This window comes from Leopardus geoffroyi, chromosome A2 (assembly GCF_018350155.1).
Source record: "Leopardus geoffroyi isolate Oge1 chromosome A2, O.geoffroyi_Oge1_pat1.0, whole genome shotgun sequence".
Classification (NCBI taxonomy): Eukaryota; Metazoa; Chordata; class Mammalia; order Carnivora; family Felidae; genus Leopardus; species Leopardus geoffroyi.
Genome location: NC_059331.1, coordinates 15,491,301 through 15,518,292, shown reverse-complemented (window position 1 = coordinate 15,518,292; position 26,992 = coordinate 15,491,301). Strand labels below are relative to the sequence as shown.

The window sequence follows — 26,992 nt, the reverse complement described above, 5'->3', positions numbered from 1 at the left end:
TGCTGCATTAACCTGTCCTTTGTCTCTGACCTAGGAGTCTCGTAACTTCCAGCAGGATCCATGACATCACCGCATGCCACCTTATTAGCTCTTGGACCTTTCATAGTTTTGACCCATACGTTCCTTTAAGGAGCCAGAGCTCAAAAAGAAGACCAAACCCAGTTAGCGAAAAGCACTGTCTGCACACTCCACGCACACAAAAGAAAACCCGTTAACCACCATCATGTTGGAGGGCACTTTAATAGGCTACAAATTGATGCAGTTTATTGTCATGATATTTTGAATCATTTTACGGTAACCGTACAATTTTGAAGAAGGATTTTGCAGTAACAATATTTTGAATCATCTTACAGCAACAGTACAATTTCGAAGAATTTTTTTTTTTTTTTTTTATCGTAGAAGACGAGATACAGTGGAAAATCATTTCCCTGCACGGTGAAATTTTCATACACTATATGGAAATTTCCCACACCTGTCCAGCTCCGGCTCAGAACAAATAGCTACTGTATTTTACTCATTTTACTCTATTACTTTTAAGACTGACTTCAAATCACCTGGAAGTTAGAACGTATTCCTGGCACAAAGGCGGACAGAGCCGTGACAGGTGCATCCAGCAACAAGGCGGATTTGGGGTCAAGTCTGGCACACGTGGTTTCGGGGGAACCGGCAGGCATCACGGCTGCCACACTTCCCCACGCACGGGAAATGGCCCGCACAAACCAGCCTGCCAAGGATGGGGGGTTCCAAGTCATTCTCTCAGGTCCTGACATTTTTCCTTGTGTGAGTGTGACTGCAGCCCACGGCCACAGGGTGATGGCGGCGGGTGACGGTGATCAGAACTCCTTACTGCATTCGCCGCCCAGGACTCAACAGCACAACCTCGGTGGATTCGGCTGGGCGAGGTTTGCACCGGAGCACTGCCCTCGGAGAAAGGGGGACACCCTGCTGCCACGTACAGGCGATTACCCAGACGGGATGAGACGCGCTTCCGCAATGAGGGATGAACAAAGCACTCTTTACCCACCGACAGGTGGGAGAGTAACCGCGAGGGGGAACAGCAGGCCAAACTATGTTCTTGGCTTTTCTCGGACCACCCTGGCGGTTTCTGAATGGCCCTCGCTGGGGAAGGGGCAGGGGGTGGGGAAGAAAAAAACTAACGGCAAAATGAGGCAGGGGAGGAGGCTGGAGGCTGGCTTTGGGGTCTGGGATCAAACCTTAATTCTCCTGGTTTATCTGAAGCCCGAGAGCTATCTAGGGAACTCAGGAAGGGCTATGCGCTCTCCCTGTTCAAATAAATGGATTCATCCTGGTCTACCAGATGCTTGTGTCTTCTTTCTAGGTGCCTATAAATACAACCCCATTACAACTCTGTTTGGCCAACAGCTTACAGAACCACGTAGAGATAACCGCCTAGGCGACCATCTCTTGACGGCTCTCGCGCAAGGGCCTGGGAAGCGGAACTGGTGTGAGATTCCTACCCGCGCCCTCCCCGGGGCCCCGGACCACAAGAGAACTTGCTGCTCGGACTTCTAGGGTACCTGGAAATTCTCTTACTGTCCTTCCTTAACGCTATAAAACCCCGTTTTGGCAGATGTCCCAATCATGTCCATCAAGGCCACTTAAAACATCACAATTAAAAAACTTAATCCCGAGACTTTTTTTTTTTTTAAAACTAACCTAGTTACCCACTTTGCACACAAATCCCTGCTTTTGACAGTTGCTCTCAGGCAGTTTTCTTCACTTTCTGCTCGACTTGCAATCAGAGCAAAGGGGTGTCAGCAAGGCCAGAGACGTTCCTCGGTTGGCAAAGACGAGACACATCGGCTGGCTTCCTGGGCCCAGCTGGGAAGAGAGGGGTTCTCTCCCCACCCCCGGCCCCACGCGGCGCCAGGCTTCTGGAGGCTCGGCCTGTGGGATGGGATCAATGAGAGCACGCAGCCTGGGCTGAAGGGACATCTGGCCAAAGGATTCTAGCAGAACGAACCGAATAAACATAGGAGGCAACTCACGGTGCCCATTCTGTGCCTCCTGTAGCAACTGCCCCTGAAACGAGTCAAAACACGGCGCAGAACTGGAGCCGGGCCCACTGTAAAGTCTGCGAGTCCCGTGGGTCTCGGGCTCCGGTGACCGCCCTCCGTGGCCCCTGCTGCCCTGGGTGCGAGGCGGGGAGGCGGTGGTGAGCGGGTGCCAGGGCAATACTCCCAGACCAGCTGGCAGCAGCGACGTGACCCCCGACCTCCGGCAACAACACCGAGGCCAGGGGGCCCTCCCCACGGGCCGAGAGGGCGAATGGCAGGCAACCTCCTTTTTAAAGTCTTTTACACAGCCTCTTCATTGAAATACCGGGCGTACTGACGTCTGGCCTCAGAAGTGTGACACGTCCGCGCACAGGTGGCCCTGAAATCCTGCCTGGGTGCGGCCCTCCCTTAGCCCCTCGCCACCCTGGGGAACCGACATGATGAAACGCGTCAGGCAACAGCACCCACGTTCAACTGGATCCACTCTCAGCTGACCTTCAGCTGATATCACAGCGCCCTGACCCGCGGGACCCCTCACGCACCCACGGAGGCATCTCTGAGTTCAGCGTGACGGCCGAGTTCCTCCCGACGTACGATTTGGTGAAGCCCTGACCTGTGAGGTATTTTTGTGCGCGTGGAAGACCGCAAGCAGAGGAAAACAACGAAAACCAAGAAAAGAAACAGACCAAAGCAGTGTACCTTCTGCGGGTTTCTTCGCAGGCCACGCCCGAGCCAAGCACTGGGCCAGAGACAGACGAGACACGGTGGAAAACGAACATGGTGATTTTTCCTGAGGCTCTCCGTCTCGTGCTGGCTGGAGATGTCACTGTCACACACACACACACACACACACACACACACACACACACAGAGTCTCCTCGTGTATGCGCCAGCTCTCAGCACATGGGCAAGGCTTCCCCAAGGCCCGTGGTTAGATAAGCTACAACAGGCACAGAGATGTCCCCACATGGGATCCTGAGACTTGCCTCTGTGGGAGCGACTCCAAAGTCCCAGACTCTCGAGAGCTCCAGAGGAGGACGGTGCAAACAGGAGGGCAAAGGACGCCTGGTACCCGCACCCAAGTTCTCGTCCCAAGCACGCTTCGCTATCGAACGGGGCAAACCTCCGCCCGGGCTCCCAGCTGCCTGTCAGGGAGTGAAGATTTGCAGGAGCAGGCAAGACGTTGTCAGCATACGAGGAGGAAACCCCGGCTCGCTCAGTCCACAACTCGACTCCGGTTTACCAAGCAGTTCTTCCTCGGACACAGAGCACGGGCACAGCTCCCCTCTTGCCACAATGCGGTTAAAATCTGCAGCCATCCGACAGAAGAGCGGAGTCTCTGGGGCGGAGAGACGTCTCCAATAACACTGCGTGTGCGTGTCGAGGGTGCAGTGTCAAATCATGTTGTGTGCGTGGGGGGGGGGGGGGGCACCGGGGGTAATGTCTGGTGCGGGTGCTTTCCTAAAGGGACAGGGAGGGGCTGAAGGTATCGGCAGCTGAGCCCTCCTCAGAGGACACCGAGAAGTACGCTCAGCGCAAACTTTTCCCTCTAAAGCACGAGCTGTTCCCAGAGGGGCCCGGAGGGCTCCTTGGGGTGTCACACGCCATGCACCTGCTAGAGAATCTTCCTGAGCAATCCGATGAGGGCGGGGCGGCGGAGAAAGGCACTTGGAAAGTAACACCTACCAGACAGGGAGGTTGAAGGAGCGGTGCCCCACGCGTACACAGAAACTTACCTGCCTGGCCCCCCTCCCCACCCCCCACCCCGCCCCCGCGACCACCCCGTGGGACCACCGGAATTAGCAGGCAGATGTCTGGCTTTGCGACGCTGGCTTCTGGTCGCCAACGCGAGGTCTGGAAGAGGCTCCGGCTAGAAGCGGTGCTGGTGGAGAGCTGCAGGGGAGGGGCTCTTCTCCAGTCTCTTGACGTGGCAGGAGTGACAGAACAGGTGGTCTTCCAGGGGGTAGCAGCGGTGGCCGTCTTCGTCGTTGAGTTCCAGGCCGCAGTCCTGGGGGGATGGGGGGGGGGAGGCAAAAATGTCCAGGGGGTAGCAGAACAGAACAAAAGGATTGCAAGACCGACCCCAAGGCCAGCGGCCCCGGGGAACCAGCAGAGGGCGCTGCGTGGTCGTGCGGTCCAGCCGAGGGGAGGTGCGGCAGGTCGCTATGGAGCACTTGAAACGGGGCGGTCAGAACCAAGAAGGGCTTCCGCAAATGCATACCCCGCACTCCCAAGACTTAGGGCAGGACATGAATGTAAGGCAGTTCATGAAAAACCCTTGTATCGATTACATAGTGAAATAACGTTTTGGATACACTGGTTGAATACAATATTGCAAGAATGAATCCCACCTGTTTCTGTTTTCTTCTTTTTTAATTTGAGAGAGAGAGAAAGTGGGGGAGTAGGGCAGAGGGAGAGGGAGAGAATCTCAAGCAGGCTCCACACGCTCAGCACGGAGCCTGATGCGGGACTCAATCCCCCGACCCTGGGATCAGGGCCTGACCCCAAATCAAGAGTCAGACGCTCAGCCGACTGAGCCACCCAGGCGCCCCCTTTTTACTTTTTTAAGGCGGCTGCTAGAAAACGAAAGTACACACACGACTTGAATTTGGGGCTCTCGGGTTCCTACGGGACAGCATGGCACTGAACGTGTGGAGAGGACGATGAGCAAATGTCCCCAGGGCTGGCCGTGAACTGCAGCCTCCCGCTGTCACCTCACCTGCTTCCCGTTCACCCCACCCACGGCGTCACACGCTAACTCTCCTCTCCTCCCATGGCTGAATCCGCTTAATCCTGGCTGAACCTCCGCGGGCGCTTCAAGCGTTTGCACCCTTCACAAGGGCTGGCGAGGGGGCGAGCCCTGGCCTGCCTGACGGTCACGGGGTGCCCTGTGGCTTCTTTAGCCCGGGCGTGACACGAGCTAAGAGAGGGGGCAGATGGGCCCCACACGCACACACTCCACACCAACCAGGGACGTGCCTGTTTCCAAGGAGGGGTGGGATTCTTCGTGATCTCCAGGGCTCAGCTCAGAAAGGGGCTCTTGGCAGACAGACCAGCCTACAAGCTGGAGGGGAGGGCGTCTATTCCCCCAAGTCACTCAGCTGCCTGACAATGTGGCATGTGAAACCCCACGCCCCCCACGCGCCCCCCCACCCCCACCCCCACCGCTCAGCTGCGGTGGCTTCCTGACTCGGCTGTTAACAAACGCGGGGAAGGCAGCAAAGACCCCCCTGTCCCCAACACCTGCATCTCCTCCAACCTCCCCCACAAATCAGGCTGCACCCCTTGACCTGGAGGGCAGCTCTGGAGGGCAGCCCTCGACCACACCCTGCTGACCACCTCAGGCCCCAGTCAACCCAGGATGCCTTCCTCTTGTACTGTTGAAACGGGCCTGGGGAGTCCGGGCAGGGAGGCGCCTACCTCGCAGTGGTAGCACTCCACGTGGAAGTCTCTGTCCATGGACACGACGCGGATGGTCTCATCTGAGCCCTGGACGGAAGGAAAGGAAGAACAAGAGGCCGGTTGGGGGACCCGTGAGATTCCCAAGGCGACAAGTAGGTGGCCTCGGAAGAGCACAGCTCTGTAGTGAAGTCCCACACCGGCTGGAAAAAGGACCCCTTGAACCGATGAGAGAGGAAGTCGGAGGGACAGCAGCCACACCTTCTGGAACGTCAGGGTCAACACTGAGAAAACCACCTACATGGAGAGTGAGGTTTTAAAAGAGAAAATGAATGAAAGGCAGGCTTTCTGCTCACCTTCTAATCTAGGAGTCACTATCAAGTCAGGCAGTTGGACGACGGTAGGGACGAATGGGCCACAAGAAGGGCACTGGGCTGGGGAAGCCAGTTAATACGAAAGGGCCTTCTTGGTGAGGACACTATTAGGGTCAGAGGTGAGACTGCAGAAGGATTTTCTGATTTTTTTTTTTAATGTTTACTTATTTATTTATTTAAATATTTTATTTATTCATTTACTTTGGAGAAAGAGAGCGAAAGAGAGAGAGAGAGAGAGAGAGGGAGACACGGAATCCGAAGCGGGCTCCCGGCTCCGAGCTGTCAGCACGGAGCCCGACGCGGGGCTCGAACTCGTGAACTGGGAGATCACGCCCTGAGCCCAGGTTGTGAGGTCACGACCGAGCTGAACTGACTGAGCCACCCAGGCGCCCCAGAAGGACTTTCTAGAAGGTGGAAGGACAGGACACAGATCTTTGTAAGCGACCCGAGGGACGTATTCATGTCAGGGAGCCGCCAGGGGCAGGTGTGAGAGAGCGCCTTACCTCAGGTGGAAGGATGGGAAGCCCACAGGCTGCACACTTGGGGGCCAGCACCCTGCCGAGAGAAGCGCAGAAGCAGTAAAGGGAGTGTTGTGCTGTCTCTGGGAGGCAAGACCCCGGAGCCTTCCTCCGGGCCGGCCTCCCACCCATCGCTCGTCAGGCGAACCCCTCCAGCCCTGGCATCCAGGCAGCCCGGCTCATTCTCTGGGAGGTGTTTCCGTCATGCCGCGGGATCGCTCCCCGGCGGCAACAAGCATCCCCAGACCCTCTCCCCACAACCTACCAGGGATGGAGACGGCCCTGTTTGCTTCCCTCCGGGTGCCCGGCACAGGCCCAGGCAGACCGAGGGTGGCGGTGCCCAGCGCCGAATCGCTGCCTTTGGAAGTTAAAGCTGGAGCCACCGGGCCTGACAGATGCCTCCCGAGCCTCGAGGGGATCCGATCACAGGGCTTTGGGGCTCTGTGTTTTCCAGCAAATGTGGTTCTGTAACCACCTCCTGTCTGCACCGGCATCAGCCGGCCTCCCGACTGTGGACTAAGGTACAGGCCTGGCCTGCGGAGGCGCCCCGGCGGGTGTCCGTCCCTCACTCCGTGAGATCAGCGTGGCCCGCACGCGCGGCCCCTCTCCGCCCCACCCCTCCTCACTTGTGGTAATCTCGGACACAGTAGATCTTGTTCTCGGAGTCCACGGTGAAGGGCACCCCGTCCAGGCACTCGTTGCAGATGACGCAGCGGAAGCAGCCGGGGTGGTAGGACTTCCCGAGGGCCTGCAGGATCTGGGGGCAGAAGGCGAGAGAGGCCAGGGCTCGGCGGGGATTTTGGAGAAGGCGTGGACGGCGGGAAGGAGAGGAACGCATCGGGCGTCGGGCGCAATCACGCTGCACGGCACACGCCCATCCCAGAGTCACTTGGATCAAGGTCAAGAGATGGCAGGGCGGGGAAGGCAAATCTAGGTAAATGCATCCACAGGAGGAAGTCAGACAGGATCCTTCTCCCGCGCGTAACCCTCCAGGGGAGAATCCAGGGGGCTCTTCCGCAGTTCTCTGCAGGAAAGGATGCGAAGCAGGGCCACGGAGGGCTCCATCCCGAGCCCCTTCGCGTCTGCCTCCCAGGTGCCCCTTCTAAGCGGCTTTCACTCCGCAGCGGGATAATCCACGAACTATGACTCGACCACGGATGACTTCAAATCCAAGCCTGAGCAAAGCCTCTTTGGTTGCTCTTGGTTTTAAACCCGACACGGAGAGAAGGCTCCACAAGCCTTAGTGCCATTTGATCTGGTTGTGATGCCTGGAGAGGTAAGAGGCAGTCCTGGAACCAGGACAGAGCCGACACAAGGTAGGAGAGAGAAGAGATGTGAAGAACGCCCTTGGTGAGGTCAGCCGGTGAGCAAATTACCTCCCGGCGGAACTGCCTGCCTCCAAGCCCGTTGCTGGGTGACGTAACACAGCTTTGCTATCAAGTCAGCGCATCTCACAGCGCGGTCCCTGGACCCGCAGTATCCACACCCTCCGGGAACGTGTTAAAAAATGTCCATTCCCAAGCCCCAGCCCGGCTCTCCAGAATCAGAAGTTCTAGGGTAAACCCTGGCACGTAGTGTTTTCGTACCATGATTCCAATGCGTGCCAAAGTCTGAGAGCCACTGGTCTGCGTTCCAACAAGTCTGGGTTTTTCTACAATTTGCAGCTGAAAGCGACTCAATAGGAGATTCACTTCCGTGATCACCCGTGCCACGAAACGTAGCACGAATAGCTGAACTACGGGGTCAACACCCGCAAGGATGTCGCTAAAATGCCCGGGTGCGAGGAACGCACAGACAGTTAGCAGCGCCCCGGAGGGGGACCACACAGAATGCTTTCAACTAGGCAGCAGGAAGGGGGCTTGCGACTGAGGAAAACCTTGTTGGTGCATGTGACACCTGCAGGAAGGGTGTGCTCCAGAGCCCGATGCTTCCCCCGCCAAGGCCAACAGCCAAGGGGGCGAGCTGGGGGCTTCATGTGCTCTGAAGGCTCAGCTTTCCAGCTTCCTCATTCCCTCCGGTGTGGCACTAACCTTCGGGGCCCCTTTCAATCTGCAGGAAGCTGCCAAAGTGGGAAGAACCACCAGCCGGGCTTCCAAAGTCCACTTGGCAATCCGGACCTTGGAATGCATTCTGCTCCCAGGCTAATGCTGTCTTGGCAGAAGGGACCCTTAAATGAACTTAACCCACAACTGTGATCTTTCGTTTTACTGTGGGAAAATGCCCAGTTTCAGCCTGCAGGCTAGGAGTATTCCACTCTACTAAGGGGGCAGGTGAGGGGCACAGATGGTTTATACAAAGAATTGGACAACTGATTGGTTCTCTTGGAGAACCAAGAATGGTTTTGAAGGGATCTTTCTCTGCAATGTAAAAACTCTTGGCAACAGTGAAGGGTTCTGGTTTAATTTTTTTTAACTGTTTATATATTTTTGAGAGAGAGAGAGAGACAGAGCATGAGCAGGGAGGGGCAGAGAGGGAGGGAGACACCGAATCGGAAGCAGGCTCCAGGCTCTGAGCCATCACCACAGAGCCCGATGCGGGGCTCAAAGTCATGGACTGCAAGATCATGACCTGAGCCGAAGTCAGACGCTCAACGGACTGAGCCACCCAGGCACACCTGAAGGGTTCTGGTTTTAAAAGAGGGGGTCACTACCGGGCAGGCATTTGCCAAAAGTTTCCATCCAAGTCCTAGAGAAGACCGGCAAGGGCCCAGGTCCAACTTCGCATTATCCTCGTGTGGTAGAGATGGTTCCAAAGCTTCGTTCTTTCCCTTCCTATATGCAAGGCTGGCCCTCACTTCAAGAAGTGGAAGAGGAGAGGGGCGCCTGGGTGGCTCAGTCGGTGAAGCATCCGACTTCAACTCAGGTCATGATCTCACCGTTCCCAACTTTGAGCCCCACGTCAGGCTCTGTGCTGACAGCTTGGAGCCTGGAACCTATTTCAGATTCTGTCTCTCTTTCTCTCTCTCTGCCCCTCCCCTGCTCACACTCTGTCTCTCTCTCTCTCTCAAAAATAAAATAAATGTTAAAAAATTTTTGAAGAGGGGTGCCTGGGAGGCTCAGTCGGTGAAGTGTCCGACTCTTGGTTTCTGCTCAGGTCATGATCTCGAGGTTCGTGGGTTCAAGCTCCCACATTGTCTGTGCTGACGGCCTGCTTAGGATTCTCTCTCTCTCCTCTCTCTCTGCCCCTCCCCTGCTCTCTCCCTCCCCTTCTCTTAAAATAAATAAATCAACTTAAAAAGAAAAAAAAAGTGGCGGAGATCTTCCCATCTCGTGAATTAAGACTGGCCTTGTGATGTTCTTTGATTAACAAAATGAGGAAGAAATGATGTTCAGAAATTTCTGAGCTGAGGACTTAAGAAGCCTGACAGCTTCCCTTCCTCTCTCTAGAAGGGAAGTTGTCCAGGCTAGACTACTGAATGAGGTCAGCAGCCTCGGAGAGAAAGGCCTGGAGGGGAGAGGCCATCTCTGGCACTCATGTGACACCAGCTGAACGTAGCTGAGTGAGTGACCCCAGCCGACACCACACGGAGCAGAAGAATCATCCCGCTGAGCCCTGACTTAATTCCGTGAATCACGATAAATAAATCACTGGAGTTTAAAAAAATTTTTTAATGTTTATTTTTGAGAGACAGCGTGCGTGGGAGCGGGGGAGAGGCAGAGAGAGAGGGAGACACAGAATCCGAAGCAGGCTCCAGGCTCTGAGCTGTCAGCACAGAGCCCCCTGCGGGGTTCAAACCCATAAACCATGAGATCATGACCTGAGCTGAAGTCGACACTTAACCAACTGAGCCACCCAGGCGCCCCAAATCACTGTTGTTTGAAACCACCACATCATGGGGTGGTTTACTATGCGGCAATAGGTAAATGAGGTGCTCTGAGGCCCAAAGAAGGCTTAGGATACCCAGAAGTAACAATAGGGTATAATCGCATTCATAACTTTGGACACTGTTGACCTCATATGTGGAGGGTTTGTTAGAAGGACTCGAAAATCAAGGACAAATTCTCCTAACGAAATAGATCCCTATGGAGACTGGCTGGCATCCGTGGAAGGTAGGGGTGAGGGTGTGGGCTGCCTCCCCTGGGGAAGTGGGTGGAGAGCCATGCTCCCCAGGGAGGTCTTGGCTACTAACGAGGACCCAGCTCTCACAGGGGCTGAGCTCCACTGTCGTGTGTCAGACCCGGGACAACGGTAGGCTTCTCCTCGTGAACAGGGAGGGCTCAGTTCACCTCTGTGTTATACATGTTAGCACAGAGCCGGCAGAAATGAGCGCTTGTGTCCAACAACACGCCCAAGAGCGTTCACAGCAGCTTTATTCATAAATAGCCTTCAAACTGGAAACCATCCAAATCCCCATCGGCTGGATAATAGGCCCCCAAACTGCTGTATCCATACAATGGGAGTCTATCTAGCAATGAAAATAAATGAACTACGGACACAGGCAACAACATGCGTGAACCTCAAAAACATTTTCTTTTTTTTAAGTGTATTTATTTATTTTGAGAGAGTGAGAGCGCAGGTATGTGTGCACAAGTGAGGGAGGGGCAGAGAGAGAGAGAGAGAGAGAGAGAGAGAGAGAATCCCAAGCAGGCTCCACACTCTCAGTGCAGAGCCCAATGCGGGGCTCAAACTCACAAACCATGAGATCGTGACCTGAGCTGAAATCGAGAGTCAGATGCTCAACCGACTGAGCCACCCAGGCTCCTGCCCCCCTCCCCACGCTCAAAAACATTTTCTAAGGGAGAAAACGCAGACCCAAAGGACTCGATACTATGTGATTCCATTTATATGAACTTCCAGGACCAGCAAAACGAATCTGGAGCGAGAGAGGGGACCTTTGGAGGAGGGGGTCTGGGCTGGGAGGAAGACAAGAAGGAACTTTCTGGGGTGTGGGATGTGGGAAACATCCGTATTTTGACCTGGGTGGTGGTTACACAGGTATATGCACATGTAAAACTTCATTCACCTGTACGCTTAAAACATACACCCTTTATTCTGTGAGCTGTTTCTCAACAAAAAGGTAAAAGGAAAAAACAGCAACAATTAGCAATTCCCTTCTCCAGAATGGAATGAATGGGTCAGCTTAGAGAGAGATTGAATTCTTTCCAACTAAAAGAAGATTATAGGGGTGCCTGGGTGGCTCAAGTGGTTGAGTGTCCAACTCTCGATTCCGGCTCAGATCATGATACCAGGGTCTTGGGATCGAGCCCAGCATCGGGCTCCATGGAGCCTGCTTAAGATTCTCTCTCTCTTGCTCAAATAAAAAAAAAATGTTTTAAATCAAAGAAACTTTAAAAAGAGTATCGTACAATGATTTTCTTCGACCAGTGCGTTAAAGAAATTCTTAAGGCCTGATCCCTGGTGCTGGACAATTTGATCCCTCAGACAGACTAAGTATTCTGTGTTTGTTAACCTCACAACCTTACCCAATAAGGAGACCAGGAAAGAAAAACCGTCCCCGCTGGAGAGATAAACGCACTGAGGCCCAAGACAAGCTCAGAGAGCCAGCTGCTTCTTCCTCTGCTGTCTCAGAACTAAAGACAGCCGCCCCCGTCCCCCAAACTCATCTTAGGAACAGACGGAGCCAGGCAGAACGTGGGGGACCAAGAACCTTGTTTACCCGACTTTCTGTACCCAACTCCGAGGTAGATGACGTCTAGCATCTGGCGTCTCACCCGGGACACCACGAGGACCACAGAAAATGAGAGGGAGGCCGGTGTGATCCCAACAGCCCAGAGGAGAGAACATCATCAGAAACACAGCACTGTGGGGACTACACGGCTAAGGATGCTGAGGCCGCTCAAAGCCAACAACGGGGTTTCTCCTAGGACAAGCAGACCTGTGTCACACAGGGTCTTTTCTTAACAAAACCAGATGCGACCACAAACAAGGGTAGGAAACACAGTTCTCAACTACCGATTTCTTCTTTTCTGTGACCGCCTCCCCCCTCCACCATAATCTTGCTTGGTGACCCGACTGACTCACCATATCCATGATCAGATGTCCACAAAGGAAACACCTGTCGGCAGATTGCTGGAACCCGGAGTACTGCGGAGGAGAAAGAAAGCAAAGGTAAACCCGTCAGGGCACAGATGGCCCGGCCACTTGCCCGCCAGTCACGAGGACGACATCTTCGCAGAGAGATGTGTCCCTCTAGGCTGGAATCTGTCATTTCTCAGAACACAGGTTGTGGGATGTGGGTTGTGGGATGGATCACGAAATATCCCGTGCCACAGAGCCATTGCTAACACTGATGCCACTCGCCCTAACAACAGCTGCGTCTGGGCACCCACGACATGCCAGGCTCTGTCTCTAGGCCAGTGGTTCTCAAAGAGGAGTCCCCCGGAATCACCTGGGAACTTGTGAGAAGTGCGCATTTGGGCTCCAACCCGGACCTACTGACTTGGAAACTCTGGGGTGGGACCTGGTGATCTGCGTTTTCACAAAGCCTTGCAGGGGACTCTGATGCAGGCTTAAGCCTGACACCAGCACTCTAGTCCTTAAACCCATTTTTTATGTTTTTAATGTTTTATTTATTTTTGAGAAGGACAGAGAGACAGAGACAGAATGTGAGTGGAGGAGGGGCAGAGAGAGAAGGAGACACAGAATCCGAAGCGGGCTCCAGGCTCCGAGCTGTCAGCACAGGGCCCGACGCGGGGCTCGAACTCACAAGCCGCGAGATCGTGACCTGAGCCGAAGTCGAACACTTAACTGACTGAGCCACCCAGGCGCCCCTTAAGACAATTCTTAAAACAAGGTATGTACCGTACCATTTCTCAGATGGAAACAAGGGAAGCTCAGAGAGGGTAAGCGACCTGCACAAGGTCACACAGCCTATAAGGGGTAAGGATACGATTCAAACTCAAGTCTGGTTCTGGTTAGCCAATGCCTTCAGTTTCAAAGAAACTCGGTAAAGACTCTCTACCTTACTTTACCAAAACACACAGGCACACACAACTACAAACAGTGGAACGGGAGAGACACCAGGTAGGCTCTGGACCACAGACAGCTTCTGCACAGGCTTCGAGCCCTGGAGACGTGGGGCCTGGGCGGGCTGGCTTGACACACAGGTAGTGTGGCTGAGCCACACTGACTTTGGGAAGCTAAACGGGGCCCAGGGAGGCCGCGGTGGCACAAGGGTCAATGCTTGGCCACGTTGTGGGAGAGGTGGGAAGGAGGAGGGGCCGAGGACGAACCTAGGACACAGATCTCAGGGATGAGAACCCAAGGCAACCTGGTGTTTCTGCTTCAGACAAGTGGATATGGAAAGGCTGGGGGACCGTCCGGGCCACTGAGGTGTCAGCAGCTGGCCGGCAGGTGCTGGCAGGGCTGGAGCTCAGGTCTGGGAGTCCCTGGCCCGTGGGTGGACTTCTGAAGCATGACAGAGGCCGGATGCCCGCAGAGAGCAGACAGGGTTCAAGGTAACGCAGGCCCGAACCCCAGGGCACAGGTTTAAGAGAGAGCGGTGGGGGAGGCGGAAATGAGCAGAGCACAGGAGGACAGGCCAAGTGACCCTGAGTCCCTCCCAAGCACAAAGCTCTGGGGTTTGTCCTTTGCTTCGGGAACAAGCACCACCCCGGGCATCCTCAGAAGGAAAGTCGGGACCCCCTTTCTCCGGCAGCACTCCGCTCTCCACCAGCACAGGAAACCCCAGAGAGAAACCACACTGTTGTACCTGGCCTGGGCCTCCCCACAGTCTCCCCCTGACTCCGGTCCCGACTCAGGGCAGGGGAAGTCCGGGGACGAACTCACCAGGAAGTCCTCCTCGCAAAACACTTTGCCGTTGACAAAATAAAAGGCTTTTCCTCTCAGCTTCCGGCCTGAGGAGAAAACGCAAAGGCGGCGTAAGAAGAAAATGTTGATACGAGGTGAAAAAAGGAGGAACAAAGGTAAAATGTTTTTAAGCAGAAACAAACGTGCAAAACAAATGTCAACTGTCAATAACGGTCCGTGATTGCTGAAAGCCGCCGGTGGCCGTGGCCGTGGCCGTGGCGATGGGCAGGCTGAGGCCGGGAGACCAGGCCCCTGGCGGGTGCCGTGTGGCAGGGGACCCCAGCACTGCCTTGGGACTCATCCCACACCCTCTTCCCCCACTTCCACTCTGCTGAGAAGGAAACCAGTGAGACATTTGGTGACAGGACGACAGAGGTACACTCAGTGGGGGTACGGGCTATAGTCCGTTGGGGAGCCGTTTCCCACAGGTATTTGGGACGTTATCTTTGACAGGTTCTCCAGGGGACACTGGTGACAACCTATCAGGAAAGTCCTGTAAATTGGTCACCTTTTTTTTTTTTTTTTTTAACGCTTACATATTTTTTGAGAGAAAGAACGTGCGAGCAGGGGAGGGGCAGAGAGCCCGACGCGGGCCTCGAACTCACGAACCACGAGATCATGACTGGAGCTGAAGTTGGATGTTTAACCGACGGAGTCGCCCAGGCGCCCCAACAGCTCGACTTTATTCTCCTTACTTTCGTGTATCTTTTCATCTTTTCAATCACGGAAAATACACATTGTTGGATGGATAATGACTTTTCCTGTTTCCTCCTGATCTAAATGGGGCAAAAAGGAGTGGGAAAAATACAAAGCACCCTGGGCTCCTTAGAGGTCGCTTTATAGTTTCCGTAAAGCTAGGACGCTGACAAGAACAGCATACTTTATCAATTCCATTGGCCCCTAATGAAAAAATACAGGGTCACATGTTCAAGGTGAAGCAGGAGCGTCTTTACGGGAGACCCTGGGGCTGTGACCCAGCAAGCAGCATTCTCAGATCTGAGAATACTGCCAGGGCCAGGCACAAAGCACACACGTGGAAGTTTCAAAAACTGAATGAAGTCTACACTGGTGAAATGACGCCCCTTGGAGCCAGGGTCCACAACGTGAAAGCAAAGTCATCAACATCACAAACACTGACAGTGCTTGGGACAGAGACGTGACCTTGATAAACTACTGAGTGCCTCACCTGGGACTCCCAGAGCAAGCAAAGAGCACCAGGTGACGGAGAAAAGCCTGGTGATGTCGACCTGTTGGAGCTTATAGAGGACTTGGGGGGTATCAGTGCAGAGGCAAAGTCACAAAAAAGGAAATGCATTTAAGTACAAAAGCAAAAAAACCTCCAGATGGATTACAGACCTCAGTGTAAAAAAGGAAAAGTATCCTAAGAAAACGCGGGGTGCCTGGGTGGCTCAGTTGGTTAAGTGTCCAACTTCGGCTCAAGTCATGATCTCACAGTCCGTGGGTTCGAGCCCTGCGTCGGGCTCTGTGCTGACAGCTCGAAGCCTGGAGCCTGCTTCGGATTCTGTGTCTCCCTCGCTCTGCCTCTCCCCCGCTTATGTTCTGTCTCTGTCTCTCAAATACAAATAAACATTGAAAAAAAAATTTTTTTAAAGAACTTTTTTTTTTTTTTCAACGTTTTATTTATTTTTGGGACAGAGAAAGACAGAGCATGAACGGGGGAGGGGCAGAGAGAGAGGGAGACACAGAATCGGAAACAGGCTCCAGGCTCTGAGCCATCAGCCCAGAGCCCGACGCGGGGCTCGAACTCACGGACCGCGAGATCGTGACCTGGCTGAAGTCGGACGCCTAACCGACTGCGCCACCCAGGCGCCCCTTTAAAGAACTTTTTAATGCTCTGAATTTTAATGCTGCACTTCTTGGGGACATAATGTAGTTTCAACTGAGCCTCATACGAGGAGGGTTTACCAACTGGTCTAACTGAAGGCAATGAATGCTTTCGCTGAAGAGATAAAAGGAAAGCCCGGCTGGAAGCCAGAAGATGGCTACAATACATGTAACAAGGCACTGGCATCTAAAACATAAAGAACACCAACCCACCAAGACAACCCCACGGAAAAAATGAGCGGAGGAGAAGCAGTGAAGGTGCAGAGAAGAGAAAATCTGTTCAACTCTAGGCAGTAACTATTTTAAAAGATGTTCAAGCCCACCAGCAATCAGGATATGCAAATTAAAACCATGAGATGCTATCTCATTCCCAGATGGGCTAAAATCACTAAGCCTGACAGTACTGAGTCTTTTTTTTGTTTTCAACGTTTATTTATTTTTGAAGGAGAGAGAGACAGAGCATGAGCAGGGGAGGGGCCGAGAGAGAGGGAGACACAGAATCCGAAGCAGGCTCCGGGGTCCGAGCTGTCAGCACAGAGCCCGACGCGGGGCTCAATCTCACGAGCTGCAAGATCATGACCTGAGCCGGAGTCTGACGCTCAACTGACTGAGCCACCCAGGCGCCCCCTGAGTCTTTTTTTTTTTTTAATGTTTATTTATTTTGAGAGAGAGCACGCACGTGCATACGAGTGGGGGAGGGGCAGAGAGAGAGAGAGAGAGACAGAGAGAATCCTAAGCAGGCTCTGCACCGTCAGTGCAGAGCCAGATGCAGGGTTCGAACCCACAAACCACAAGATCGTGACCTGAGTGGAGATCAAGAGTCGGACGCTTAACTGACCCAGGCGCCCCCTGACAGTACAGAGTCTTGATGAAGGTGTGGGGACAACAGAAAGCTTTTCATGCTGCTGGTGGGAGTGCCAATTGGCATGAGCCCTTTGGCAAAAATTTGGCAAGAGCCCATATCGCTGAAAATCCACATTACCCACCACATACTCCTAAGGACGCCCCTTGAGATGTCCCAAGGGACATGTACAGTTGTTCACTACAGCACTGCAGTGAAAACCTAGACAGCCAGCAGCATCTACCCACGTCCCCGTCCACCCGTATAGAAAAACTGGTAAAACACATTGAGGAAGAGGGGCACGTGGGTGGCTCGGTCGGTTAAGCGTCCGACTTTGGCTCAGGTCATGATCTCGCGGTTCATGGGTTCAAGGCCCACGTCAGGGTCTGTGCTGACAGCTCGGAGCCCAGAGCCTGCTTCGGATTCTGTGTCTCCCTCTCTCTCTGCCCGTGACCCACTCTGTCTTCCTCTCTCTCAAAAATAAGTAAACATTAAAAAAAAAAATACACTGTGGAAGTTATAGTCAATGGATGCAACGCTACACGGCAGTCAAAATGAATGAACTAGATTTGTATATGTCACTATGCATCGAACTAAACACACCGCTGTGCAAATAAGGCAGATTGCTCAACGACGCATTAACATGATATACATACAAGTTAAAGCATGAACACACATTTGCACCCACAAACTAGTACTGTGGACCCTTTATGATATTGATAGGTGTGATAACAGAAGACAAACTGGAACTGGAAGGATCCACACGCTCCATTCTTGACAACAGCTGCCCTGGGGGAGGGGGAAATGGAATACAGGAAGGGGAGTCAAGACGATTCCAATGCATCTGTAACATCCTACTTCCTTTATAAGAAATAAGCCAAAACGACAACACAGAAATGTCCGTGCATTCTGGATGGTAGGTAAAAATAAGTTATTTCCTACTGTAGTTTTGAAACTGTATACAAACACACACACACACACACACACACACACACACACACACACACCCCTTCTTTAGGTGAAATACTGTAAGCCAAAAGGCAAATGACAAACCAGAGAAAACGTCTGCATAGTCGGACACAAAACAACTCACTCCATGGGGCCCCTGGGTGGCTCAGTCGGTTGAGCGTCTGACTTCAGCTCAGATCATGATCTCACAGCTCGTGAGTTCGAGCCCCGCGTCAGGCTCTGTGCTGACAGCTCAGAGCCTGGAGCCTGCTTCCGAATCTGTGTCTCCCTCTCTCTCTGCCCCTCCCCCACATGTGGTCTGTCTCTCGCCGTCTCTCAAAAATAAAGAAAGCTAATTTAAAAAAAATTAAAAAAAAACTCACTCCAATATGCAAATAACCCAATTAAGAGTCCAATATAAAAACAAACAAACAAATAAAAAAGACAAAGAATGGGAAAGAGAAATTGAATGAGCAACAAATAGAAAATCTTTAACTTTTCTCGTGATTAGAAAATGTTTGCAAATTCAAAGAATATACCACACTTTGGGACACCTGGGCAGCTTAGTCGGTTAAGCGTCTGACTTCGGCTCAGGTCATGACCTCTTGGTCCATGAGTCCAAGCCCCGCATCAGGCTCTGTGCGGACAGCTCAGAATCTGGAGCCTGTTTCGGATTCTGTGTCTCCCTTTCTCTCTGCCCCTCCCCTGCCCATGCTCTGTTTCTCTCTCTCTCTCAAAAATAAATAAACGTTAAAAAAAATTTTTTAAAGAAAAAAAGAATATACAATGCTTTGTCTGTCAGACTGGCAAAGGTTAAAAATACCGCGCAATGGGACATACGCTAGAAGGCCACAATGCAAGTCTCTGGTTCTCCAAACCTTTTCTCCCGTCCTTCCCTCAAGCTAGTTACCCTCACTTCTAGAAGGTTCTAGAACCTTCACAAGTGTTTCCTGACGCTGCGAAACTAGGGTAATAAGAATGAGCACTTATAGCTAAGTGATTTCAGGGTTCACTAACAGAATCCCCTTTATAGCCACGGAAGTTCATTTTAATCATTTTACTTACTTATAACTTTCCCCTCTATGGGAACATTCTAGAGAATTCAAAGTTTTACAAAGGAAAATGATAACCAACTAGAGCATCCCCTCTCCACTCTTTGTCCCCACTAGGCACCTGGGTGAGAGCCTCCAGTCCCTCCCTGGCAACCAAGGCAACAAGGACACAAAGAGCCCACCACGAAGGAAGACGATGCCCACACTGTCTGACCACAAGTAAAGTCCAAGTCCAGCCCGGTGAGCGGGGCTCCCTTGTTTTGCTGCCCCTGGGTTCTGAGAGGAAAAGAGCCGAAGCTGCAGGTTCCAACGCGGCCACCGAAGAGAGCAGTGGGCCATCTGGAAACAGCACAGGACTTCCTAGACAGAGATGAGGCCTCTGGTCCGATGCTGAGAACACTGAGCTCTGATTCCAGGAATAGGGTCCAGGAAGTTCTAAGGAGCCTGAGCTGGGAATTAACTTTTTGTGTTAATAGAGGGCATGTTACCTCTGTTCCAAAATCATAGAGGAAGATTATTAAACACGCCAGAGCACTGAGCGCTCTAGTGGTCTAAGAAACGCAAATCAAACAAGAGCTTTTTCACTTATAACATCAACAAAGATTTTTTTCAGATGACCGCAGTCGTTTATGACTGCTGTCCCTGCGTATTTCTGTAAGCTAGTTAATGAGCATGTAAAATGATAAACTGCCCCCCCGGGGGAGGCAACTCTAAAATGTGTCTCTCTGACTCACTGTGGCTGTCTGGGACTTCGCTTCAGGAAAGGATCAGAAATGTGGATAAATATTTACTTAGGTCCAAACTGGAAACCTGAGGAGAAATGATTATATAAAACAGTACCTCTAAATGATGCAATATTATGTCTCATTTAAAATACCGTTCAATGGGGCGCCTGGGTGGCTCAGTCGGTTGAGCGGCCGACTTCAGCTCAGGTCATGATCTCGGGGTCCGTGAGTTCGAGCCCCGCGTCGGGCTCTGTGCTGACAGCTCAGAGCCTGGAGCCTGTTTCCGATTCTGTGTCTCCCTCTCTCTGACCCTCCCCCGTTCATGCTCCCTCTCTCTCTCTGTCTCAAAAATAAATAAATGTTAAAAAAAATTAAAAAAATAAAATAAAATAAAATAAAATACCGTTCAAATAACTGCTATAGTGATGCTGCAAATGCTTTCACTATACAAGGTTACTCAAAATACCAGACAGAGACAGCACAAGCAGGGGAGGGGCAGAGAGACAGAGAATCCCAAGCAGGCTCTGTGCTGCCAGCACAGGGCCAGATGTGGGGCTCAAACCCACGAACTGTGGGATCATGACCTGAGCCGAAACCAAGAGTTGGTGGTTCAGTGGACTGAGCCACCCAGGCGCCCCCGCGTGTGCTTTCAAGAGGATAATTATTTAAAAGTGTCTAGTAAATGCAGCACTGGTATGTTGTATTAAGGGGGATTTCTCTTACTGCTTTAGACATTTCAACATTTGAAAAGTTTTTTCTAGTATCAGGGACACCAGTAGATGGTATTAGAATTTCACTGTTTGCTTTTATACGCTCTTATAGCATGTTTCTCTGGAATTCTGAATTCAGGAATTTGAAAAACAATACTGTAATTGTTGAAAGAAACCCCTGAAGTAATAACATGAAAAGTAATAAAGCAAGATCTAAAAACTGTGTATTTCAACTACGTAAAGAAGAAATTCAAAGAAAAAAAAAAAAAAAAATCTGCCCAAGACCAATAGTGCCTCTGGTGGACATACAGGGTAACTGCATGGTTGCGGGGAGGAGGAAGGTATTTGCTAATTGTTTGCTTCTTTAGACTCTCCTGTGCTTCCCCAAACTTTTAAGAATGAGCAGGTAGGACTTTAATCATCCTTTACAAAACTGCCCAGCTGGCTAGACAAATACTGTGGCTGCCAATCCCCAGAGCTGAGAAGTCCTGTGTCCAGACCCCAGGGGCCAAAGGAAGGGCTTAAAGGCTACATCTGCTTTTCCTTTATTCCAAAATAATAGTAGTAGTAGTAATAATAATAATAATATATAATAAAATATATATTATAATACAATACATTATATACTTATATATAATATATTATATTGTTAATATGTAATGTATTATATTATTAATATACACTAACATTAACATATACCAATTATATATTAACATATATTATATAATCTATTTTAATATAATAATTATTATATATCAATTGTGTTATTAATAATATATAACTTATATTATTATTATTGAGGGGGCACCTGGGTGGCTCCGTCGGTTAAGCATCCAAGTGTCTGACTCTTGATTTCTTCTCTGGTCATGGTCTCAAGGTTTGGGAGAGCTTGAGCCCCACGCTGGGCTCTGTGCTGACAGCACAGAGCCTGCTTGGGATTCCCTCTCTCTCTCTCTCTCTCTCTCTCGAAATCAACTTTAAAAAAAAATCTTAAAATAACTGAGGGCTCCCCACAGGAAAACGGTGGGCGTGCTCTGAAGGACTCAAACTCCACTTTCTAGCTCAGTCTTAAAAGACCATCTAAGTTCAGAAACTGGGTCCCACACCACATTTGGTAGTATTTTATCAGTAGGAGAAAACACAAACAAACCTAACATCTGTTGATTGCCTTCTGGGTTTCAAGTACCGTATTTAGAACTTTCCTGTATTAACAAGTTTAAGAAACGTTAACATTGCCACATGTCACGGCACCATCACCCCCCTTTCTGTCCTTGTCCTACCATGGGCCTTCTATGGAGAAGTGCACGACCGCCCCCTGCAGGCTGCAGCAAGCGTGGAAGGCATTCGCGCAGAATGAGGCAAAAATAACACTCCCGCGTCAGTATCATGGAGCAGGGCACATACACAGGAATTAATTATCCTTGGGAATCGCTGGAAATGACACCCCAGGACCACTCCCAACTTTCTGGGTTTCCTTTTCTTTTTAACGTTTATTAATTTATTTTGAGAGAGAGAGAGAGAGAGAGAGAGAGAGAGAGAGAGAGCATGCGCACACGCACAAGCAGGGGAGGGGCAGAGAGAGAGGAGGAGAGAGAATCCCAAGCAGGCTCCAAGCTAACAGCACGGAGCCCGATGTGGGGCTTGAACTCACGAACTGTGAGATCATGACCTGAGCCGAAACCAAGAGTCGGACGCTTAACTGACTACGCCACCCAGGCGCCCCTCCTTTTCTCTTCATAAAAATGTGATACAGGAGCACCTGGGTGGCGTAGTCAGTTAAGCGTCCAACTTCAGTTCAGGCCATGATCTCACGGTTCATGAGTTCAAGCCCCGGGTTGGGCTCTGTGCTGACAGCTCAGAGCCTGGAGCCTGCTTCGCATTCTGTGTCTCCCTCTCTCTCTGCCCTTCCCCCAACTCATGTTCTCTCTCTCTCTCTCTCTCTCTGTCTCAAAAATAAGCATTAAAAAAAACCCTTATATTAAAGCACTTTCTATGTACTGGGCACTTTACATTGTATCTCACTTCATTGGCTTGACAATTCTATAAAAGTCCCTTGTGACGGCCGTCATGAGGCTGTAATGTGTTTGGTGACTGGCTCCCATCTTCCAGTGCAGGCACACCAAGGGGAAGGTGGGGCCAGGCAGGGAAAGTATTCTTGAGGCTGATTCACTCCAGATCTGGCCAATGACACAGACACCAACTAAGCTGAGAATTCCTGGAATCCCTCACCGTCCTCAAAATTCCATTGAGGTGCCGGATCCGGAACCCACGGACGTACACGCTGGGAGCAGCCAACCACCACTAGGTGGCACCAAACCACAGCCAGCGCCAGCACAGGTGGGACAGCACAGCGCACGGACTCCAGGCTGGCTCCTGGAGGCAGCCAGCTGGCTCGGGTCGTTGTTGCGCACTCATCTGCAACAACGTGACCTGTACTTGAGGCAGTTTAGCGCCACCTACCCTGTTCATGCCACAGCCAAGTCAGTCAGGCAAACACCTACTGTGGCTACAAGGAGGTAGGAGAGATGGGACTTGAACGCGGCTCTCTGGAGCGAAGTCAGCAAGCACACTTCCCACCACACTAGACCCTCTTTGTCCCCAAAGGAGTATCTCTCGGGGGGCCTGGGTGCGTCTTGATTTAGGCTCAGGTCATGATCTTACGGTTCGTGAGTTCGAGCCCCACAACGAGTGCCGTGGTCACACCGCAGAGCCTGCCTGGGATCCTCCTTCTCCCGCTCTCTGCCCCTCCCCTATGTGCGCGCGCTCTCTCTCTCTCTCAAAACTAAGTAAATGTTTAAAAAAATTTTTTTAAGTGGGGCACCTGCATGGCTCAGATCATGATCTCATAGTTTGTGGGTTCAAGCCCCGCGTCGGGCTCCGTGCTGATAGGTCAGAGCCTGGAACCTGCTTTGGATTCTGTGTTTCCCTCGCTGTCTGCCCCCCCCCCACCTCACTCATTCTCTCTCTCTCTCTCAAAAATAAATGAATTTTTTAAAATTAAATCAATCAAACAAACAAACCCAAAGGAGTATCTGTCAACTAGGCAGGGGAAAGGCGGATCTCCTGGCCTTCCCGACCAAACCTCCTCCTCACTCCTCTGCCCTGCATGGGGATGAGCTCCGCTGTCCTCACTCACTTCCTACAGCGGCACCCGCCTAGAGGCGCGACACCAGGGAGCCGGCCGTGGCTGTCAGTGCTCATACAGAGGACAAAATGGAAGGGTCGAGGGGCTTAGTTCCATGCTTCAGAACCACCTGCCGAGCCCCATCCCCGGAGACTCTGATGTAGCAGGTCTGGGAGGAGCCTGAGAACGTGCCCCTTCCCACGTGATGCTGCAGGCGCTGGTCCGCGGACCACACTTTGAGAACCGCTCCGATAGGGGCTGCCCCGGGCTGCTCTCTGAACCAGCATTCCCGTTTAACGTGATTCCTCCTGGTCAAACACCTAGTCACGTGCACACCAAAACCATACCAAATAAACAGTTTTCCCAGAGCTTTGGAAGAGTCATAGTTGCTCTTTATTTTTCCATCACAACAACAGTTTACAAAATATTGACAAATAAGTGTACAAACTCGTCAAAAAGCCACCTCCTACGGACAGCAAATGGCTATTTTATATTTGCCTTCAGGGCCCCCTTCAGCTGAAAAGAGAAAAATGTGGATGAAGCCAGCGTAGCTGTGACAACAGTTACAGGTGTCGCAAAGAGAGGGCGGCCGTCTGACCTGACAAATAAAACCTAACATTCTCCTTCCCTTCTAGAAATAGAAACGGCTTGTCTACTCTGGAAAAGTAATTGGCCCTTGGCTGGAAGACTTCCTAACAAATTTCAGTGTCCAGAATACCTTCCCGAAGAAAAGTAAAAATGCAAGGTTTTCTGGACAATGAGAGGAGTTCCCTGCAGAAAGGAAGTACACATTAGCAACTGTTTAGATTCCGTTTTTATTGTAAAAATTAGCAACTGCTTAGATTTTATTTTTATTGTGCTGTCCCAAGACGGTCACTTCTACCAGCTTGGTCGCCTTGGTCCCCAGCCCTAGGTAGCCATTCCTATGTAAATCTAAGTTAATTAAAAATAAAATAACACTTAACATTCAGTTCAAGGACTTGAACGAGAACATTTCAAGTAGCCAGTGGCCACTTGTGACCAGGGCAGCTAGGGTACATTTTTGCTTTATCGCACAAAATTCTCCCCGATCTGCCTCTTCAAACAGCTTCGTCCAGAACAGGTTAACCCGTAATGAACTCCTAATACCAACCAAGTGAAAAGCCAATCAAATTGGTTCAGTGCAAATGAACCGATCAACCTGGATTTCCTAGGCTCGCCCAGCCTCAGGGGGCCGAGGAACCGGGCAGAAGGTGGAAAACAGAAAAAGCACACAGGGGAGGGTCCTTGGCTTTGCCACTTTCCCAGCAACCAGAGGTTGGCAGGTCACCTGACCCTGGGGGTTCCTTGGTAGAGGGTGCTGTGGAGAGGGAGAAAGCAGGGGGTTCGCAGTAGGTAGCCCAATGCGGTGCTTGCTTATACTAAGTGTTTAGCGGAAGTCACTGTTGCCAGGATCCCATCAAGACCTTCAGTTCCCTCACCAGAAACCTACATGAGCTAAAAATCTCATCTGCCCCCATCTCTCTCTGCCCAAACCCTCCAGTCGCCCCTTCTTTCCCAGTTTACCTGCGGTAAAGGGCCAGGTTTTTGTTTTGTTTTTCATTTCCACCTGTCAGACTTCTTTTCTTGGAAAATACAACAGTGTGGGACAATGAAACATCAAAGCCAAGCTCCAATCTACTCCGTCAAATTGTTGCAAACGTTTCTAAATGGTCACAATTTCTGCGCTTCTCGCCTTACTGACCACACTGTCGGAGACCACGCTACGAGTAGACCCACTCCACAACCCAATTCTCTTCTCACTGGCTGCTCCCAAGTCTTTTTTTTTTTTTTCCTTACAGTTTTACGAACCCATCTCTCTTTTGTTTTCCATTCCTACTACTCCAGACAATGATCATCTGGATCAGAGAACGCTGTACAGAGAAAAAATCCTGGAGACCTGCAGAGGGTCTCCTTTGAGTATTCAGCAGGTCTTGGATCAGCACATGCCTGTGAAGAAACTAACCAAGCCCGGGGGAGAAAGTCACCCACAAGGGCCGAAAACAGTGCCTATTCCCACCAGCCAGAGTGGGAAAACTCGTAATCCGTGAGTACTGGGTATTGAGTGAAATGCTCAAGAAGGTTTTGCCCTGGAGCCCTCTGCTCCAGAAACATCGTTGTCTCCAAATAACTTACCTACATCCCTGAAAAGCTCAAGAAGATTCAAAGGAATACAAAAATACCCAGGACTCAACAAGGTGAAATTCACAATGTCTGGCATCCAGTCAAAGATTACCAGGCACACAGAAAGGCAAGACAGCCAGCCCATAATTAAGAAAACAGTCAATCTATGGAAATCAAGGCAGATCAGACACAAATCTTAGAGTCACTAGAAAAAGAGACACAAGTTATTGTTACCGTATTTCATATGTCCAAAAAGTTAAACAGCGACATGGAAAATCTTTAAAAATGCCCAAATTGAGTGGCCAAAGATGAAAACTAAAGTATCGGAGATGAAAAACACTTTGGATGGGATTAGGACACTGCACACTGCAAGGGAAAAGAGAAGTGGATCTAAAGGCTTAATAATAATAAAAACTGGCTGCTCAATGGCCAAAATGAAACATTCGTTTGAGAATGAAACATTCTTCCTCAAAATGTAAAAGAATTTTAAGAAGAAGAAGAACATAAGGGAGTTGTGAGACAACCTTAATTAAGGTTTAATTTACAGGCCAATTTATTAAATTTAACAAAAAGTCGTCAAAAGGGGTAACATAGTCCCTGAAGGAGAGGAGAGGGCAGGGGGAAGGCGCGGCAGAAAAACGTGAAGAAGCAGCGACCAGAAATGTTCCGGATTTGGCAAAGACTATAAACTCACACATCCAAAAAGCTCAACAAACCCCAAGCATGGGAAACATACAAAAGACACCAAGAGACATCATGATCAAATGTCTCAAAATCAATGATAGAAAACGTAAGAGCAGACAGAGAAAGAAGATATGTTACCTCTAGAGAAACAGAGATAAAGTGGACATCGGATTTCTGATGAAAACAATGAAACAATATTTTTATTTTATTTTTTTTCAATGTTTATTTACCTTTGAGAGAGAGACAGAGTGTGAGCGGGGGAGGAGCAGAGAGAGAGGGAGACACAGAATCTGAAGCAGGCTCCAGGCTCCGAGCTGTCAGCACAGAGCCCAATGTGAGGCTCAAACTCATGAACCATGAGATCATGACCTGAGCCGAAGTCGGCCGCTTAACCAACTGAGCACCTAGGTGCCTCATGGAACAATATCTTTAGAAATTAAAAAAAATTTTTTTTAACGTTTATTTATTTTTGAGAGAGAGAGAGACAGAGCATGAGCAGGGGAGGGGCAGAAAGAGAGGGAGACACAGAACTCAAAGCAGGCTCCAGGTTCCGAGCTGCCATCACAGAACCCGACACGGGGCTCGAACTCACGGACCATGAGATTATGACCTGAGCCGAAGTCGGCTGCTTAACCGACTGAGCCACCCAGGCGTCCCTGGAACAATATCTTTAAAGAAGTAGAAGAAAAAATTATCAACCTAGAATTCTCTAGCCCCAGAAAAAATGTTCTTGAAACTCAAAAATGAAATAAAGATGAATTCAGACATACAAAAGCTGAAAGGATTCGTTACCAGCAGATCTGCACTATTAAAAAAAAAAAAAAAAAGTTGAAGGCCTTTAA

The 26,992-nt window shown here is 50.8% G+C and overlaps 1 protein-coding gene across 2 annotated transcripts in view; it reads right to left on the bottom strand.

Moving 5' to 3' along the window:
- Positions 1–2,311: 2,311 nt before the first annotated feature.
- LIMD1 (LIM domain containing 1) overlaps positions 2,312–26,992 on the bottom strand; it is a 66,904-nt gene continuing 42,223 nt past the window's right edge. The window contains exons 3-8 of one of the 2 annotated variants that reach the window (XM_045492613.1): positions 14,059–14,126; positions 12,292–12,354; positions 6,936–7,066; positions 6,295–6,346; positions 5,439–5,507; positions 2,312–4,026 (exon numbers count right to left, since the gene is read on the bottom strand). In XM_045492613.1, coding sequence (XP_045348569.1) covers positions 3,889–4,026; positions 5,439–5,507; positions 6,295–6,346; positions 6,936–7,066; positions 12,292–12,354; positions 14,059–14,126 — 521 coding nt within the window. In that variant the 3' untranslated portion in view covers positions 2,312–3,888. Of the gene's footprint in view, positions 4,027–5,438; positions 5,508–6,294; positions 6,347–6,935; positions 7,067–12,291; positions 12,355–14,058; positions 14,127–23,696; positions 24,096–26,992 lie in introns of those variants that run through there. The other variant, XM_045492614.1, reaches the window with a different exon arrangement.